This window comes from Elgaria multicarinata, chromosome 1 (genome assembly GCF_023053635.1).
Source record: "Elgaria multicarinata webbii isolate HBS135686 ecotype San Diego chromosome 1, rElgMul1.1.pri, whole genome shotgun sequence".
NCBI lineage: Eukaryota > Metazoa > Chordata > Lepidosauria > Squamata > Anguidae > Elgaria > Elgaria multicarinata.
In genome coordinates, this window is record NC_086171.1 from 18,251,587 (window position 1) to 18,269,594 (window position 18,008).

Consider the following 18,008-nt stretch of genomic DNA (forward strand, 5'->3'; position numbering starts at 1 on the left):
GACCCATCGGGCTCTTAACAGAAATCTAGTTCCAAGGTACAGACATTTTGATTTTGTGAAAGCATAATCTAAGAGATGTTGCTACCTTTCCCCTTGGTAGGAAATGCTGGTTGTAGGCTGCAGTTATCCTCTGATAGATTCTTGCTTATCTGTTTAGCCACATCTTAGGGATACGTTTGCACCTATCTAAAGATAATTGCAGGCATTACCTCACAGTACAGCAACCACAAAATAAAACACATTGCATTCCTTTGTGGAAACCGCTTACCTAGATTAGAGTAATTGGGAAAGGAGGGGGGAAATGTGGTTCTAAAATTTTAAAAGAAATAACTATGAGAAACATTGAAAGCACTGTGCACTTTACTACTCAATCCAGTGTCAAAGCACTGCACTTGTTACCACAAACTATTACATGAAATTTTGCTTCAAGCTATGGACCCCATTCAGAAGTGTTAGGGAGGGTAAAATAAAGTATCAACTGCTGCTTGGCTATAATTTTGCAATTCATTTGAATTCTATATTGTTCTATTTGTCTTGTTGCTACATATCCCAAGAAAGCTTGTTCAGTACTCCCCCTTTTTCTTCTCTTTTTTGGCAACAGTCAATACTTTTGGCAGCTTATCATTAGCGAGGTACATCCCTATGTGGCAAATTACGAGTGCCTTTTCTCACACAGCGCTACTGGCTAAAATACAAATCCTTCATGGTGGTACAATATTTTCTTTCAATTTAACACTGACAGAATCTGGAATGGAAGTCACTAGGGACCAAGATGCATTTTCAAGGAAACCACTTTTTGAATGTGGAGTATGCTGTTCCTCTCTTCCCTGTTTTGCAGTTGAATGGATTTGGCATTTCTTCATCCTGGAGGGCTGCTCCAAACAGCCCCTCCTCTTGCTGTTTGCATGAGATGCCTGTGCATGTTGTAGCATCAGCTACTGATAAAACTCAGTAATTATCTCTCTCCTAGGGAAGAAACATGCTTGGCATAAACATTCACTTAAATGAAAGTGCTGCAGTTATGGGAGCCTGTGTGAACTCACACACGAGGTTCTATCCTATGAGAAAGCTCAAACAACATCTGCTGGTTATCGATGATGTGCAAGTGATGGACATAGGGCTTCAGTTCCTGATGCTCTTTTGTGGGCAATTCATTTCCTAAAATTTGAGAAGAAGAAAATAAATAAATAATAGCTCAGTTACTTTGCAGCCTTTCCCCTCTGAATTCATGCCTGAAGTGCAATTGATCATTGACTCTGACACTCCAAAACAACCCAGTTTAGGTTTCTAACAAAATTGACTTCTATGCTAAGAGACAGATATGCACAATGGTGACTCCCCAAAGATCTGGGACTGAAGCTATTGACTGGGTTCGCACGCTAACCCATGATGGTTTATTTTCGAGAACAACCTCATTGTCTGTGAGATGTCTCCCATCCCACCACCGTGGGTTATTTCCCCCAAATAAGCCACCCTGAGAACCCACAGTCTGCATAAGGGTTATTTTACCTATGGTGGTTTAACATGTTGTCTGTCATGCCAGCATGGGTTATGGAGATCACCTACAGAGATGCTCGGTAAGAACAGCCGAAAACACTGCCACTACTGTGCTGCTCTCAAGTGATCTCTATTCCTACTGCAAAGGAAGCTGGGATACCTGCCTGAGTGGGTGGGAGAACTACAGGAGGAGGAGGGGCAAGGTGAAATAAAGTACTCTGTGTAGCTTGTTTGCCTGACTGTCTGACAGGAGCACAGTAGATTGCATAACCACCTACCCAGCACAGCTTGCCACCCACCATGGGTTAGTGTATATGAACCCCCAGCTGCTGACTTTGCATATCTGCTTTCCTCAAATGACTTCTATAGAAGTGAGGAATACAAAAGTATATATATCAGGCCATTCTTGGACATCATATATTTGTAGATGAGACTCAAAGCCGTAGCCTTCGTGATGAACTTAAGATTTTTGCAAAATATATTGCAATAAAAGAGTAAGTCCATCTCTCAAACTTTCAACATAAATTCCTTTAGTTCATTTAAATGATATGATGTCCAAGAGAACAGAAATTATTTCACATAAATCAAAAACTGAGAAAAAATTTTTTTATGTGAAAGTCACAGATATACTGGATCTCTTGCATTTATTTCCTGGTCTTTTGGCCCCAGAGTTTACATTGTGTGTGGTGTGTGTTTGTGTGTGTGTGTGTGTTTATCTATCTATATATAAACACTTTATGCATCTGACAAAGTGGATTCTGGTTCATAAAAGCTTATGGCACAATAAATGTTAGGGGTTTTCCTGCTAGTATTCTCTTTTGCTTTGGGCAAAAATATGGTTTATTGTCATACAACAGATCTCTCTGCCCAGCCCATACAGAAGCATTTTATATTTGTTCAAAGGTTAGACTAGAGAGGAATCATAAAACATAGTTTACTCACCAAACTGGTTGCGCCTGCAATGTCTTAATGATCGGACTGTGTCTGCAATCATGTGCTGTGAAGATAAAACATACAAAATAATATATCAGTGAAAACTAATATAATAGAATTCAACATTTAGCATGAAGGTTCTTCCTGGTTTGGTTTAACAAAGGCTTCCAATAGTGGACTATCTCCTCCTATTGCCTAGGAATGGCAAGAATCAGAGATTTTAGCACTTAAGCCTGGTGCTGGCATACTCCTCCCCAGTTCCATGTCATGGCCAAGTGTAAGATAGAGCACAGACTAAGGAATCTATTGGATAAATTAAAAATAACAAAAATAAAGATTGTTGATTACAGCTTATTTAGGGGTTGTTTTTAATAGTAGCTGGTCCTCCAAAATAAATGAAGAAAGACTCAGGTTGACATCCTCATGAGAGGAAAGTATCAGAGAACGCCAGAGAATGTGCATAGATAGCCATAGCAACTAGAGAAATGTCTGTCACTGCCTTTTGGTGGTATATCATCCTCCCAAGATGGTGCCACCACATTTCAACTGGAAAGAGAGATCAGATTATAATTGATACGCTGACCCTCCTCCGTGCTGCAGTCTCCTTCTCTGTTTCACCTGGCATGGAAAGATCTAGCTCTTTATGTGGCCATTAGTGCAGCTCGGCTGCCAGAATACCCCATTGACAGCAGTGCCCCAGCATATATGGGCTACAGGTTGTGCAGGTGGGAGGTCTCTGCTAGATCTGCAACCACATCGATCTTCCTGCTTGGGGATACTTGCAGCAAAACTCACCAAACAAACATACTGGTTCCCTTTTGTGATTTGCAGGCTTGGAAGTGAGGTGTGTCCCCCCCACCCTGCATTTGAGCCACATCCACAGCATGGTAGGAGAGAATAAAAGTTTCCCCCCACCCCACTTTAAAAAGAAGACAACGACACACACAGGGAAGATGAAAACTAGGAAGACTGCATCAAGAAGAAAGAAATATGAGATATTACTAGAAGGAGTAATCTAGAAGAAAAGGCCTGAAGTGGCATATACTGTCCTGGGCAAAGGCAGGGAAAGAACTGGGGTTGAGGCCAGTACAGGCGATTTACAGCTCCATCAGACGAGCGTTTTATTGTATGCTCATTGCTGGGCACTCAAGGATTTTTGCAGGTCCTTCTCACAATGACATCTGCCTCCTGCACACCTCCCGCCCCTTCTAGCCTTCTTCATGTGACAAAAAACAACAACACCCCAGTAAGTTTGACTTATTTTTAAAGATGGAAGTTGCTGCTATTTCCTGCTGTGTGCAGGAGAAGCAGCGCAATCAAAACAGCCCACGTGTGCAGTTTACTTCCTGTGCGATGATGCTATTCGTATTCAAATCTATGTTGCAAGGATCCCTGCCTTTGCTGGGCATTAGGAGGAGATAACCCACTAGTGGATACCCCCTTCACAACAAATGGAGAAGAGTAGGGGGAGAAATTAAAATTTGGATACAAAAGGAATAGACAATCACCTTTCCTTTAGCAGAGCAGGCAAGATATATTCCCCTTCTACTTTCAGTTATTTTGGAAAGCATAGGCACACGACTAAGGAGAAATGTGTCATGACTGTCTCAAAGCATTAACTCAGTGCTGCTTTGATAGGCCTCATTACAGGAACATTGGCAATCATTTGAATTTTGCATATATCCAAAGTACAAGAACCATACAAGTACATGCGTGTGTGTGTGTACACACCATAAATATTATTTTCAGAAGTGACTAACAATCCAGTTCCTGCATATTTCCTGAAAATGAAACCACCATTCAAATGAATGCAGATTCTATCTACGGTAGAACAGACAACATGAAGCCAAAAATTCTTAAAAGTCAGAGAAATCACTCTACCCAGTATGCCTTAGGAATTGCAATGGCTTGGTAAAAATAGCTGTTTTAAAAATATTTTCTTCCTATGCTGTTCTTTTCTTAGGCAATATAGGTCACAGATGGCTGCACCGATTAGAGAACAGAAAACCTTTCCAATTTCACTGCACATGTATGGTCAGATCTCAAGCTGATTTGAACGGGCATAGATCCATGAAGCTACATTGATTTACTCCAGCTGAGGGGTTTGGTTTATAGTGTTTTCCTGCATTATTATTTGATCACTGTTGCAATCTAAGAAGAGGGCAATTGGACCAAAACAATTTATCATAACTAGTTTGAAGCAACCCGTCTACAATTAGCTATGGCATCATATAGGAAAAAAGCACAAAATGCTAGATTAACTTCCCCCCAAAAAAACAGTTAGGGAAAATGGATTAGAAAATCAGAATAGTTTTTGCTTTGCATAATGAAATATCGATCATTCCACAGGAGCAATGTGAGTTATAACATGCTGAATGCAATAGGTGATACCTCTGTGGAAATGTCAGATTTACCCAATTTCGCTAATGTTATTTCTTATTAAAACATCTGCCTTGCATTTGCTGTAAAATCTGATAATCCCTTTTAGAAACATTTTTTCAAACTAATAAAAAAAAAAACCCAAATCTAATGATGTGGTCACATTCAATATAATCTTCTGTCTAAGAACTGTAATGTATACTATTGCTGTTGCCAAGCTGAGATTTCTAGCTTCTTCATGCTTCCCCCGCCCCACTTTAAAAACAAAAATCAAAAACTGGCTCACGGAACAAAGAAGTAAATTTGATGTGTGATGCAGTGTCTATGTCATGGCTCTTGAGTCTTTTCTGACTTACTCCATGTGAAATTAAACTTTGACGGTCCTTGGAACTTCTTAAAGTCACTTTATGCTCTTTCCCTTGCTGGAGTTAATAATAAGAGCCCGGTTTGCACAATTGCAGCTGGGGAAATAAGCCATGGTGGCTTATCTCCAGTGCTGGTTGTACGCCAGGAGGATTAGCATAACACCTCTTGGAGCCTGGCTTGTTGTGTGGTGTGAACCTGGCCAGGGTCACTTGTTGCTGTGTTTAGCAACAACACCCCTGGAACCCTACAGGGCTTCTGGGTCGCTTGCTAACCATCACCCCAATCCATCCTGGCCGGGTTCACATGACACGACAAGCCAAGATGCCGAGTGTAATTATGCAAATAATTACATGTGCACATGTGTGGGGTGGTAGTGGTATAAGCCACTGTGGCTTATTTCTCCCTTTGTGATTGTGCAAACCCGGTCAATGACGGTATCAGAATGGTTTCATTATCAGTTTTATGTACTCTTTCCCTCTCCAATCAAGAAAACATATGAATCCATCTCCAAATGGAGACCTAACTCTGATGGGGGTGGGGGGCAGAATAAAAGCCTATACACCATAATTAAACCTCCAAAGAGCTAGAAACTGCGGTAATATCCAGCCATGTTCTTCTGGATAATTAAGGGAGAAGAATTGCATGCGGCAGAGGCTTGCTACTTTCAGGGAATAGTTTCAGCACTGCAGTGGGCCTTGTAGTTTATTGCTAAAAATTTAATTAGAAGTTGTCTGGAAGTGTTTGGGCCTATTCGACCTGTAGAATGTCAGTTCTGTGTGAGCTTATCTCTGTCAAGGTTCTCAGAACAGAGCAGGAAGGAGTTGCTTTACTCCCCCCTGGATCGGCCTTGAGAGGCTGGGAGCTCTCCATGAGAAACTGACAGAATTGGGGATGAGTTTGCAGAAGAGTCACTCAGATTGAAGCATCTTCTTCAAGACCTGATCAATGAAGCCCTGTTTGGACAGGGGCCTTGCTGAAAGGCCAAATGCCCTTGTCTGTCAAGGGGTCTAGCAGAGGGGTCTTATTGTCACCCCTCTCCTTTTAAGCTGGTGCAGATGTGAGGAGCCGTGGCTAGGAACATCTGGTCTGCATTGCCCAAAGCACTCTCTGTTTGGATCTATAATTGTCTGGGCTTCTGGACTCTCCTAATTGGAAATCTGGATTGCTAAGGACTTGCCATGAAAAGTACTCTCAGGATTTTCATAGACTTGCTGTGGATTGTGTGTTTTTGTTTGTCGTCAGCTCAGAGTACTGACAGACTGGGCTTGATCTATGACTTTTAGATTTTCCTTTGCCTGGACTCATGTGGCGTGGAGTTACCAATGCGAAAGCAATACATGGGACTCCTTGCATCTGTGGGTTACCTTTCCCTCGTTCATGACACGTAGCCTGGAGTTACCAACAAAAGATTCAAAGTTGAACTAACTCTCTTTGGGGTAGTTTGTTAGGCTTTCCAAGAAATTGCCCCTTTAATTGCCTGAGGAATCATTCCCCTTCCTTGTTCAAGTTTGGAACCTGTGTGTGGATTGACCCTTCCCTTGTCTTTGGAACTGTGGAGATGGCAATGGGGAAACCACATTGAGGAGGGCCTCAGTCATGGTAGTGGTGATTAGTTTTTGACTGTTCTGGAGTTTCTTGGAGCCTATAGCTATTGGCCATCAGCTATATGATTTCTGAAGTGTGTAAACATTAAGCGTTTTCCATGAAATTTCCTGCAATAAAGAAATCTCACTGATTTGGGTTTCCCGTATCAGTTTGCCAGAATGTGTGCTTGCCTGAGGGACCAGGAAGCCTGACACTATCTTTAATCACATCTCTGATTTCAGGACAGGACTAAGAGCCCCCAGGGCCTCTTAAGGAGGCTGGCCCTTGAGGGTCATGGGTGCATCTCTTCCAAAGTCTCTGCATGATGCAAATAAATAAATACCAGTTTTAATAATGTTAATCTTATCACTAATCATTAATCGTGTCACTTGAGGCACAGGTGAACTCAGTGGCAAAGAGCACCTTTAATCAGCTTAGGCTGATATACCAACTGCGCCCTTATCTGGATGGAGATAGCCTAGCTACAGTTATCCATGCTCTCATAACCCCTTGTTTGGATTACTGCAATGTGTTATAGGTGGGGCTGACTTTGAAAACGGTCCAGAAACTTCAACTGGTACAAAACAGGGCAGCACATTTACTAACAGGGACTGGCCAATGAGACCACATCATGCCAGTCCTCTTCCAGCTTCATTGGCTGCTAGACCAGGTCCGGGCCTGATTCAAAGTGCTGGTATTAACATTTAAAGACCTAAACGGTTTGGAGCTGGGCTATCTGAAGGAACGCCTCCTCCCATATGTACCTACCCGGACCCTAAGGTCATCCACAGGGGGTCCTTCTCCGTGAGCCCCTGCCAAAGGAAGTGAGGCAGGTGGCTACCAGGAGGAGGGACTTCTCTGCTGTGGCACCCCGGCTGTGGAATGAGCTCCCTAAGGAGGTTCACTTGGCACCTACATTATATGCTTTTAGACGCCAGGTGAAGACCTTTTTATTCTCCCAGCATTTTAACAGCTTATAAATAAATTTTAACTTGGTGTTTTAAATTTGTATTTTTACATTGCTGCTGTTTTTATCTGGTTGAGCTTTTATATTGTATTTTATATGTGGCACCCAGGCTGTGGAATGCGTTCCCTAAGGCAGTTCGCCTGGCACCTAAAGTTCGCCTGGCACCTAAGGAGGTTCCCCTGGCGTCTTCTAGACGCCAGGCGAAGACCTTTTTTATTCTCTCAGTATTTTAACAGTCTATAAATTAATTTTAACTTTGCTGTTTTAAGTTTGTATTTCTGCACAGTATCATGGTTTTATACTGTTGTTTTATACTTTGAATGGTTTTAATTTTTGTAAACCGCCCAGAGAGCTTTGGTTGTTGGGTGGTATAGAAATGCAATAAATAAATAAATAAATAATGGACTAACAATCTTGGGCCTGTATAATTGTCTAGGAGCAGATTGCAAAAAAACTAGTTTTCACTGCTGCTGAGCTTTGTCTCCAGGTGATAATACTGTCTATCCAGACTTGGGGCATGCACAGAAGCATATTCTCATGCTGGCTATGCCTCCCTCGCTTTCCCTCTGCTTAATGGCAGAAGTGGCAGCTCACCATTTTTATCATCCATCACAGAGTATCTGGACATCTTAACCCCCTGTAGATTTGTCACTATGTATAGCCGCAGCAGTAAAATGTATAAAACATGTTAAAATACCAAAATGCCAACAGGGCACTATGAGAATAACATGATAATAAAATATGTATCAAAGACTGCTTCAATATACATGTTCATGCAGCATACCTCAAAGAGAGATTCAAGAATGCTAATTTGGATTTGTTAAAGGTCAGAGTTAAATACTTAAAGGTCAGAGTTAAATCAATTTGGGCAAGGAAGTCAGTAATTTAATCAAGACACATATTTTTCCAAGCCCTGAAACAAGGCTTAGTGACAACACTGTATATAAAAAGAAATGTAATATAAATGTAATAAAAGATGTAAAGATCTCTCCCCTTCCTCCGCTAAGGCCTTTCCAACCTAGTGCCCTCCAGTTGTGTTCAAATACAACTCCCAGTATTAGCCATGCTGGCTGGGGAAGATGAGGAGTTCCAAAACATCTGGAAGTCACCAGTTTGGGAAAGGCTGACATATAACTTATAGTTCTCCTGGTAGACAGGCAAGAGTATCTCATGACACTACTAAACGATCTCCCACACACAAACCCTCAAATTTATATTATGATTCCTTTTAATTCAGGTTATTTTGGATTAACATTATGTGAGATATTTGGAAAGGTAGTAAATTGACTGCAAGCTGAGTCTGACTATTTGGTTAAAGCTAATGATCCTAACGATACTGAGCAGTAGTTTTTTCTTCATCATAATATTAAATTTAGAATAGGAAATGTTACTCACCAGCTTTTCAAAATTAACGAGGTTATCCAAAAAAGTTTTATTTCCTTCATGGATAAATGTTACATCTAGAAGACAAATACATTTTTCATCATGATTAGAGATCAGCAATTGGTAGCATAATTTGGTGACAATAATAAAACATATTGGTAACATTTTTAGTTTTTTGAAATTTTTGCCCCTAGATGAAAGTAAGTTTATCTGTGATAAAACAAAGAGAAAGGGGAAGGACCCAATTTTTAAGAAGTGGGGGAAAGCCAGGAGTGAAAAAGCAAAAGTCCATGAATTGTAATTTCTATATGAAATATTAGGAAGTGATGCAATAACGTACATATTTGGCAAATTCAGTTTTCTATGAACTATGAATTTATTCTGTACATTATTGCATCACTTGCTAATGATTTCATTTAAAAATTCATAATTGATAAACTTCTGCTATTTTAGGTTTCCCTACCCCGATTCTTTGAAAAGCTGGGCTCTCCTGCTCTCTAGTGCTGAAGCTCACATCTTCCTTGATTTTAAACAAGCTGTGAATATAATTGCCTTATAGCAAAGCTATCTCCCAAGTAAGACTGCTTCCTCCATCTATGGAATATGTGGATAAAACATGGCACTTATGCATTTGAATCAGTATTGGAAGTGTTGTAATGTTTAAAATGTAGTTAAGGCTTACGCGACTGTCAGTCAAACTTTCCCCAAGATAAAGATCAGCAATTGGAGGCCCCTGAACATGTCCTGAAAGAGTCACTTAGGTCACCGTTTGCCAACTCAAAAGTAGAAGAGGGATATGTAGGTAGTGATAACTTTGTCAGTAAGAGTTCCCCTTCCCCATGTCTCTAAAGGACTGTGGTGCTTCAGTTTGAGGGATTAAACAGAAAGGAGGAACAGCTGAGCCTGGGAGTGTTTGGGTAGTGGCCCTTCACAGAAGCAGGCAGAAGCTAGCTGAAGGCCTGTGCAGCTGACCACAATCTCCAATCAACACACTTCCCATGAAAGACCTGCCAGAATGCAAAAGCAATGCTGGAAACAATTATTGTTCTTGGTGCCTTGTCTTTGTTGCTTGCATGCCAGTGCCTTGATCTTGCCTGGACATAGCCTGACCTTGGACTGTACCCCGACTATGCTTTGATGCTTTCCTGATTCCAGTATTGTTGACCTGGCTTTGGACAGATACTTTGGATTTTGACCACGGACTGTTTGTTGATTTTCCCCTTCTGCTTACTGAGTTTGATGCTGGTGATTCATGACAAGGATGTCCAGTTACTGAACAACTCCCTAAGAGCACATATAAGGCAACAGATCATGTTCCTGGTTCAGTGTCATGGTGAATAACTGGAAAGTGTGATTGTTGAAAAAGCAGATACTGTTTTGGGGAGAAACAACCTCATATATACAAATTCACCACAATGATGTGTACCACACCAATAGGCTACCATATGTACCCTCTCCCCCTTTTTCTTTTTAACCTGCTACTCCCAGATCTAGTATAATAAACAAAAGACAACAATAGCACCAATATCATAGTACATAGACTGTAAATATGCTCCTAAAAAGTCTTTCTCTCAAATGCCTTCAGAGTTGACCCCTTGCAAATGGACCCCCTGACTGCAGTTCACTTCTCCTTTCTTGCAAAAGTTGCTGTGTGTTCTCTTCAGCCACCACTCCTAGAATCAGGTACAATATTGCATATTATACATTCCTGTTGCAAGGCGTATTATGCACTCCTATTGCCATCTCTAAAGCAAATGAAGGTGAAATTGTTACTGTCAATGCTAATAAAGAAGGCTTTCTAGTGAAAAGCCAGAACAGGTTATTTTTTTACTTGCTCTTTAAAGACAGCAGTGAAAGCCTTATGAGGAGTGTGGAGGGAGGGAAAGAATGAAAGGAAGAAAGGAAATTTGCTTTTCTGCCAACAACTATGAGCCTAGATAAATCCAGTGGAGCAGAAAATTGCATCTGAGCTACATTGTAAGAGCAAAACAGTGTTTTATTAAATATTTGAAAAATCAGCGAGATTTTCAAAAACAGTGTCTGTTTGCTGTAGAAATTCAATTACCTTAAAGGAGGTATTGTTGTCAAGGCACTGTTTCGCTATTTAAGAAAGGGGTTATTTCAAATTTCCTTTGAACATCTGCATTACTTATTTATACTTAGAAGGTGCTAATTTGTTGCCCCTCCGTCTCTACTGTCGTCCAGATTTTCTTGGAATGCCCACAGGCTGTGGAACTATGGAATGCGCCCAATAATAGTAGACCCAAATGACAGTGATTATTTTGCTTCTCCCCATTTTACTGTCTCTGCTTTACTCAGCAATTCAAGGGTATTTATAGATTATAGACATAGAATTAATATAGGTAGTGAAAACCCAGGTTATGGTCTAAAGGCATATGATGTAGTATCCTTATGTTTGGTTCTGGTCAATGCCTGGATAAGAGACCTCCTTGAAATCTTATGTGAACTTCCCCTAAGATAGATGGCTTATAAATTTAAGGTCAGAGAGTAGATAAAGCATTCTACCATTATAAAGGGGTAATTGGGGGGTCATTCTAACGTTCATAAAATAAAAAATGTTGCACCAATCTTCCTGAAATTTACTTGTGCCAGAAAGAATTGTTGGTTTTACATAGCCTGAAAATTTCAAGAAGATTGGTGAAACATTGAGGGAAAGGGGGGGCAGTTTAAAGTACAAAAGAAAAAAACCCTCTCTGAATCAAAATGGTTCTGATAATTTAGGCTGACATTTTTTTTTATCCACGAAATTTGGCGTATTCTGCCCCTTAGCCATTAATCCACTGGTGGTGTATTCTTCCTCCTTCATTATAGTTGCACTGATTATAATTTGAAATTTTAAAAAATACGCTCTTTGACAGAAATGGATGAAATACATAGGCATAGTAGTCCCTTGTGAAGGAATGAAATCAGCTAAGTTGCAGACAAATAGGTATAGGGGGTTGGGTCATACTAGATGCCTTTAAATTTAAAAAAATGAATTGACTTTTTTCCTTAGAAGAATTTTATGAAAATTGCAGGCAAACTTGCCCCCTTTGAGCCTGCCAGGATTTAGAGGTTGTGTGCAGGGGCAGCCTTTACACTTTGGGGATTTACCAAAAATGGGTGTACTTATCCCTCTATGTTCTTCATGGGCAATTGTTATGGAACTGGCACACAGCATAGAGGTGGCCCTAGCTAAGAAACCTTCACAATTTTTAAAAGATAGGTACAGACTCCACATGGGGGAGGGAGTACTTTGTTTCCCTTCACCCTTTGGAGAGGGGGCAGTTTTCATGAACATGGCATACATCGAAGATGTATCCCAAGGCAAGAAACCTGTAACATTTCAGAAGGATAATTGCAGGGGCTAGAGAATTACGTTTAATGAAAAATGGTTTAAGGCTTTTTTTGTTTTCTGCTCAATTGGCAGTGAAGTAATAAAGTGCAATACGATAGGGGTAGATAATGGATATGGAGCACTCAAGGGTACACCCTTGCAGGTCCCACAGAATCCACAAAAACTCTTAACATTCCTGCGTCTGGGAGAGAGAAAACTGAACGCTGGAACAGTCTGGCGATATATTACTTCAGCATCTTTGTGCAAAGACACTGGGATTGGAGAGCCTTGATAAAACTGTGGTTAGAGCTGTCAGTCACAGAACTATGCCCCCTCCTCTCCCTACACCCTCTCCCCGCCCTGACATTTTCCTTAAATGGAGATATTGAGGGGAAATGTGTCCTTCCGAATAGCTAATAAAGCTTCAGAAGAGTTCAAATTTGATCTGCTTTAGAAAAGTCCCACTTTGATGTGGACATCTCATTATTATTTTTCTGAATCATCTCAATTTGGTTTGGAATTGAACTGAATCCAAAGCACACCACTACAAAGAAGCTATCGGAATTGAATTGGCCTTAACAAGATGTATGTACAGTAGAGTGATATTCTACTTGAGAATATATTTTCTGCATAATAAGGACATCTCAATTATTAGACAACACAGTGACTGAGCAACAGACATATATGAAAATGGGAATCATTTACTTGAGGCAGGACGTAGCCTTTGATCAAACTAGCCACTAACCACTTTGAACATCCTGCTCAATAATCACATCTTTAAGCAAAAGTTTTTTGTAAGTCACTTCAAATCTTATTTGCAACTTCATGCCTCTATGCTGCTATACTACTCATTTGCCAATACATTATGACTTATTCTCTTGCCTTATTCTCTTGTCCATCTATAATGTGCACCATGTATCAATTTGCAAATAAATGTTAAATGATACTATAAAAGCATGATCCTATTCACATTTACTTGAAGTAAAACCCAACAACTATGGGTTGCTGAATCGTGGGTTGTTGTTGCATGTGAACCTGGAACTACGGGATAACTACAGTTAACCATGAATAATCCACAAAGAGCACCCACGTTTGTTGTTCAATTGTGAACTCTGAGTTGTTTAAGCCATGGATTGTCATTACATGTGAGCCCAGAACTCTGGGTTGTTCATGAGGCTACAACGGTGACAGGCAAGATCAGTCAAACACCCAGTCATTCTGCATGCCAGTAATGCAGTGCCACAAAGGCATTTAGGATACAGGCAGAGAATGGGTGAAGGGGACAAGAACCAAATAACCCAAGAATTGAATAAACTATTAATGGTTGCTCAATCGTCTGGTGGCCAAATTGTGGGTTAGCTCTAGGTAAGGCAACAATTAAACCATTGTTTGTGATTACATGCAAACTGGGTAGGATCGCAGGCTAAATAAGCAACATGCTTTACCCTTTAGTCACTAAGGCCTCAATCCTAAACACAATTAGAAGGGATGAAGCCCCACTGAACACAAAGGAATTTACTTCTGAATCCACACACATAGGATTGAGCACTGTTATAAATTCTACAGGAGTTGATATGGACAAATAGTATTACCTTTAAGGAGTAAAGGCATGAACGGGATTTTCGGAGGCTTCATTTTCTTGAACGCATCCCTATAGGCTTTGTGATTCAGGGAAGGGTCCTGGAAAAAAATGTCATTGTTATGAAAGGAAAGGAAATCAATATGCTTTTTAAGAAGGGCAATTTGAAATCCATTACATGTCCACAAGCTAAACATAATCTAGATATTGAAGGTTTCCTTGGAAAATGATGCAGGTAAAGGTCTCCTAAAGAAAAAAGACTAACTGAAGGATGGGTACATTCATTCATTTTGGGGGTACCACACACCCTCTGTGTAATATATGAAGTCTGCTGGAAGTGAAACAGTTGAGGATAGCAAATACTTACTGTCAAACTTTCAAGTTCAGTGAAGAGCTTCTTAAACTTTCCAGGGATTCTCTGTGATACAAAAAAAAAAAAAAATCAAAGGAAATGAGACTGGGGGGAATCAAGTATGCAGAAAAGTATTTTAATATTTTTTTCAGTGACTCATACATAACACATCAAATAAAAAAATAAGAATCCAAGAGACTGCTTTCTCTGGCAGCTTCTGTTTTTCTTAGTACTAGAATTCCCCATTATGAATAATGTTTAAGAGTGATGCAAACCCTTTTGCCTTTCGGAACTCCCCCCTTCATAATTCTTTTATGGTCATTGCCTTCTAACATCTGTGTTCACTTTCTTTACTAACAGTCTGTCCGCATTACTTGTCTTAAGACCTTTCCTAATAATAACTTTTTAAAGAGAAAAAAAGTAGGGAGAAGCACTATGGCTGTGCTCGCCCCAGTCTGCACTGGTAGTACAGTATCTTTGGACCAGAGGAGATTGCTGTATTTCAGGGAGAGGGGGAAGACCTGTTTGCTGTTGTTGTTGTTGTTATTATTAATAGAGCAAATTGCTTTTCAGTGATCAAATGGGAGAGTGCACACACAAAATTAGAAAAAAGAAGAATATTCCTCAAATGGTGGGACATTGCTGCAGAGATATGGTAATCTGACTGATGTTCACCAGGTTTTGAGCATGGGGGAAGACTTGTGATATAAAAGCTAATAATTAATGAATCCCTGTGATTCCTATGACTATATTCATAGAATGTTGTCACTTGTGATATAAAAGCCAATAATCAATGAATGATTTAATCAATGAATATAACTCCTATGACTATCTTCAACACAGCACTCCAAATCATAAGACATGTTAGCTTGAGGAAAAATGGCATTTTACCTCAGCCACAAAATGTTAAAGGCTAGACTGCTATAGAAGTGCAGTACCCCTGCAACAGAAATACTCCCTTGGGCAGAGTCTGAAACCCCTACAAAACTAAATAACAGCTGCACATTTATAACACAGATTATAATTTGTATACCTGGAGACAGCAGTGCAAATTGGCATTTTAAAAATGTGAGAACTGAAAAAGACTAAATACTCTCTCAGCCTGTTCATATGAAAGACCAAATGTTAACGGTCATGGGTTGGATTGTTTCTCTTATTCTTTTTCCTTTTCTTTTTTAGCAACAGTGAAACAGGGACTCAAAAACAAATGGAATACCCAAATGCTGCTTTCCATAGTCACATAAGAATATAAGGTGTTCTTATATTCTTTTGTGGAAAATGTATATGATCTGAACAGAAACCAGACCATCTTTCTCTCAGGTTAAGCCTGTTACAATATATTTACAAATCAGTTTTGTTTGTTTTTCTGTAGTGTATTTAATGCTTCTATATACAAACGTTAAAACAAGAATGGGAGATGCACTTCAGATCTTGAATTACGACTATTATGGTAACACATTCTATGTGAGGTTGCATTTGAAGATGGTTTGGAAACTTCAAATGGTGTTGAAGATGAATGGTGTTGGTGTTGAATGGTGTTGCAACCTAGATGTAAATTGCAGCCAGGCAGTTCTGACACCGATTCTGTAACACAAATCCTGTACCTGTTTCATTGGTTACTGTTGCATTTCCTGGCCTAATTCAAAGTGCTGATTTTAACCTTTAAAGCCATAAAAGGTCCACCTACAACCATTCAAATTTCCCCAGGCATTAATGCTTGTCTTCTAGACCAGCAGGTTATAGAACTCCTTCCTCACTGAGGCACAGAAAGATCTGACATTACAAGCTTTTAAGTGGGTTTTTAAACATGTATTTCAGTCTGCATTCTCTTGTTTGTTAATGCTGGTGGTTTAAAAATGAATCAGTGCTGCTGTTTTATTAGTGTTGAATTATCAAGCCTGTGATTAAAAAATGTTTATGAATTCCCAGGTTTTCCTGTTCCTAATGTATTTTAAGTTTTAAGATTATGTAAGACAACTTTGTACATACGATAAAAGTGGCCTGTAACTAAATATATAAATAAACCCATACCTTAATAGGGAACCTTGACCTGGTTCACATGTAATGACAATGCACAGTATGGGGTGAGTACGGGTTGTTGTTGAATCATGGGTTGTCATTCTGTGCAAGTCCTATAGTATGATTCAACTAAGCATTGTTAACTACAAATGTCCCAAAGTTCACAATTCAAGAACAAACCATGACTTCTCTTCCTAAGTTGTTTGTAGTTAATAAGCCATAGTTAAACCATATTGCACGGTTCACATGTAACAACCTATGATTCAAAAACATCTATGATTCAGTCTGCTACTTCACATGACACGACAGCTCACCGTGGATTAATTTACTCGCAAGGGCTATCATGTTGTGCTGGGTGCTCGCACTTAAAACAAACCCTGCTACCTGGGTTCACATGACATGACAATCCATAGTAAGTTGGGCACTCATGGGCACCATGCAAAAATGGCACTTGTGGACACTTGGGCACCAAACAACAACTCCAGTACAAACCAGTTGCTTCATTTCTTCTACTCAGGGCCTGCTGAGTCCTAACGCTACCTGAATACTAACCATGGTTTTGTGATTGGAAGCAGACCACGGGATTGTGCATTTGCTCTTCCTTCCTTCAATTGCTTAGTGATCAGTGATCTGTTTCTAAAAGAAACAACTGGGCAAGAACATCTCCATAGGAACATGTCATGGTGTGTTAATACTTTAGTCAATATCTACCCATAAATAATACTTCTGCTCTGGTCATCTTACTCTTAACAATGTCCCCTTCAATTACTTTTATATGACTGAACTGCTTAAGATGATATGGACACTATGTAGAGATTATTTGAAGCCACCTCCACATGAGAGATGCTCCTGCTCCACATGGCAAACGATTCTGTATCTTCTAGCTCACCATAGGGCTAGAAGATCTGTATCTGGTGGTTTGTTTCCAAGCTAATACCAAGAATGTTTTGCAATGTCATGGAGACAATCCACATTTTAGGAGTTCTTCCACAAGACATGCAAGTACCCACAAATGGTTCGCTTTTTGAAGCAACCAGCATAGAGACACTTTTAACTAGCCTGCAGGCAGCAACCTATTTCAAGAATTTCAAAAGTGATGCTTCTTAAACCTAATTAGTAGTATAATCATTGAGGCCTTCAATTGTTTTGTCCTAATAGGATTTTTTTTTAATGAGAAATCTTAAGAGCTTCTGCATGACCTATGTCTGCAATTAACTGGGCTTTTTACTTCCTTATATGCTGTACAGACAATATGTTAAGAACAAATATTTAGACGAACTACATCAATGAAATACTTGTTTTACCTCCCATGTCTGAGAAAGCCGGCAAACTGATGCAGTGTTGAGACCCATAACAATGGCAAAGAATGAATTCAGATTTCTTTGGGCTTTACAGCTATAAGATTAAAAAAAAAAAGACATGATGTCATTTTCTGTTCATACAAAATCTTATATTACTGGGATGGAGAAATATGCTAGATTAACGACACCAACTATATTATCACTAAGGTAAAGTTATTCTCTGTTGATCCAATAGATGCAAGTCCAATATGCTGTTCCAAGATTATTGTTCTTTTGCCTACTTCAAACTTAGTAGGACTTTTCCTAACTCA

At 39.8% G+C, this 18,008-nt stretch overlaps 1 protein-coding gene across 1 annotated transcript in view; it reads right to left on the reverse strand.

Annotated features, from left to right (window-relative positions):
• Window positions 1-698: 698 nt before the first annotated feature.
• The window catches only part of RAPGEF5 (Rap guanine nucleotide exchange factor 5), a 62,791-nt gene continuing 45,481 nt past the window's right edge, over window positions 699-18,008 (reverse strand). Inside the window, exons 11-16 of the mRNA XM_063123957.1 lie at window positions 17,701-17,791; window positions 14,393-14,443; window positions 14,039-14,126; window positions 9,122-9,186; window positions 2,440-2,494; window positions 699-1,158 (exon numbers count right to left, since the gene is read on the reverse strand). Of these exons, the coding sequence (XP_062980027.1) occupies window positions 1,040-1,158; window positions 2,440-2,494; window positions 9,122-9,186; window positions 14,039-14,126; window positions 14,393-14,443; window positions 17,701-17,791 (469 nt within the window). The 3' untranslated portion in view covers window positions 699-1,039. The remainder of the gene's footprint in view (window positions 1,159-2,439; window positions 2,495-9,121; window positions 9,187-14,038; window positions 14,127-14,392; window positions 14,444-17,700; window positions 17,792-18,008) is intronic.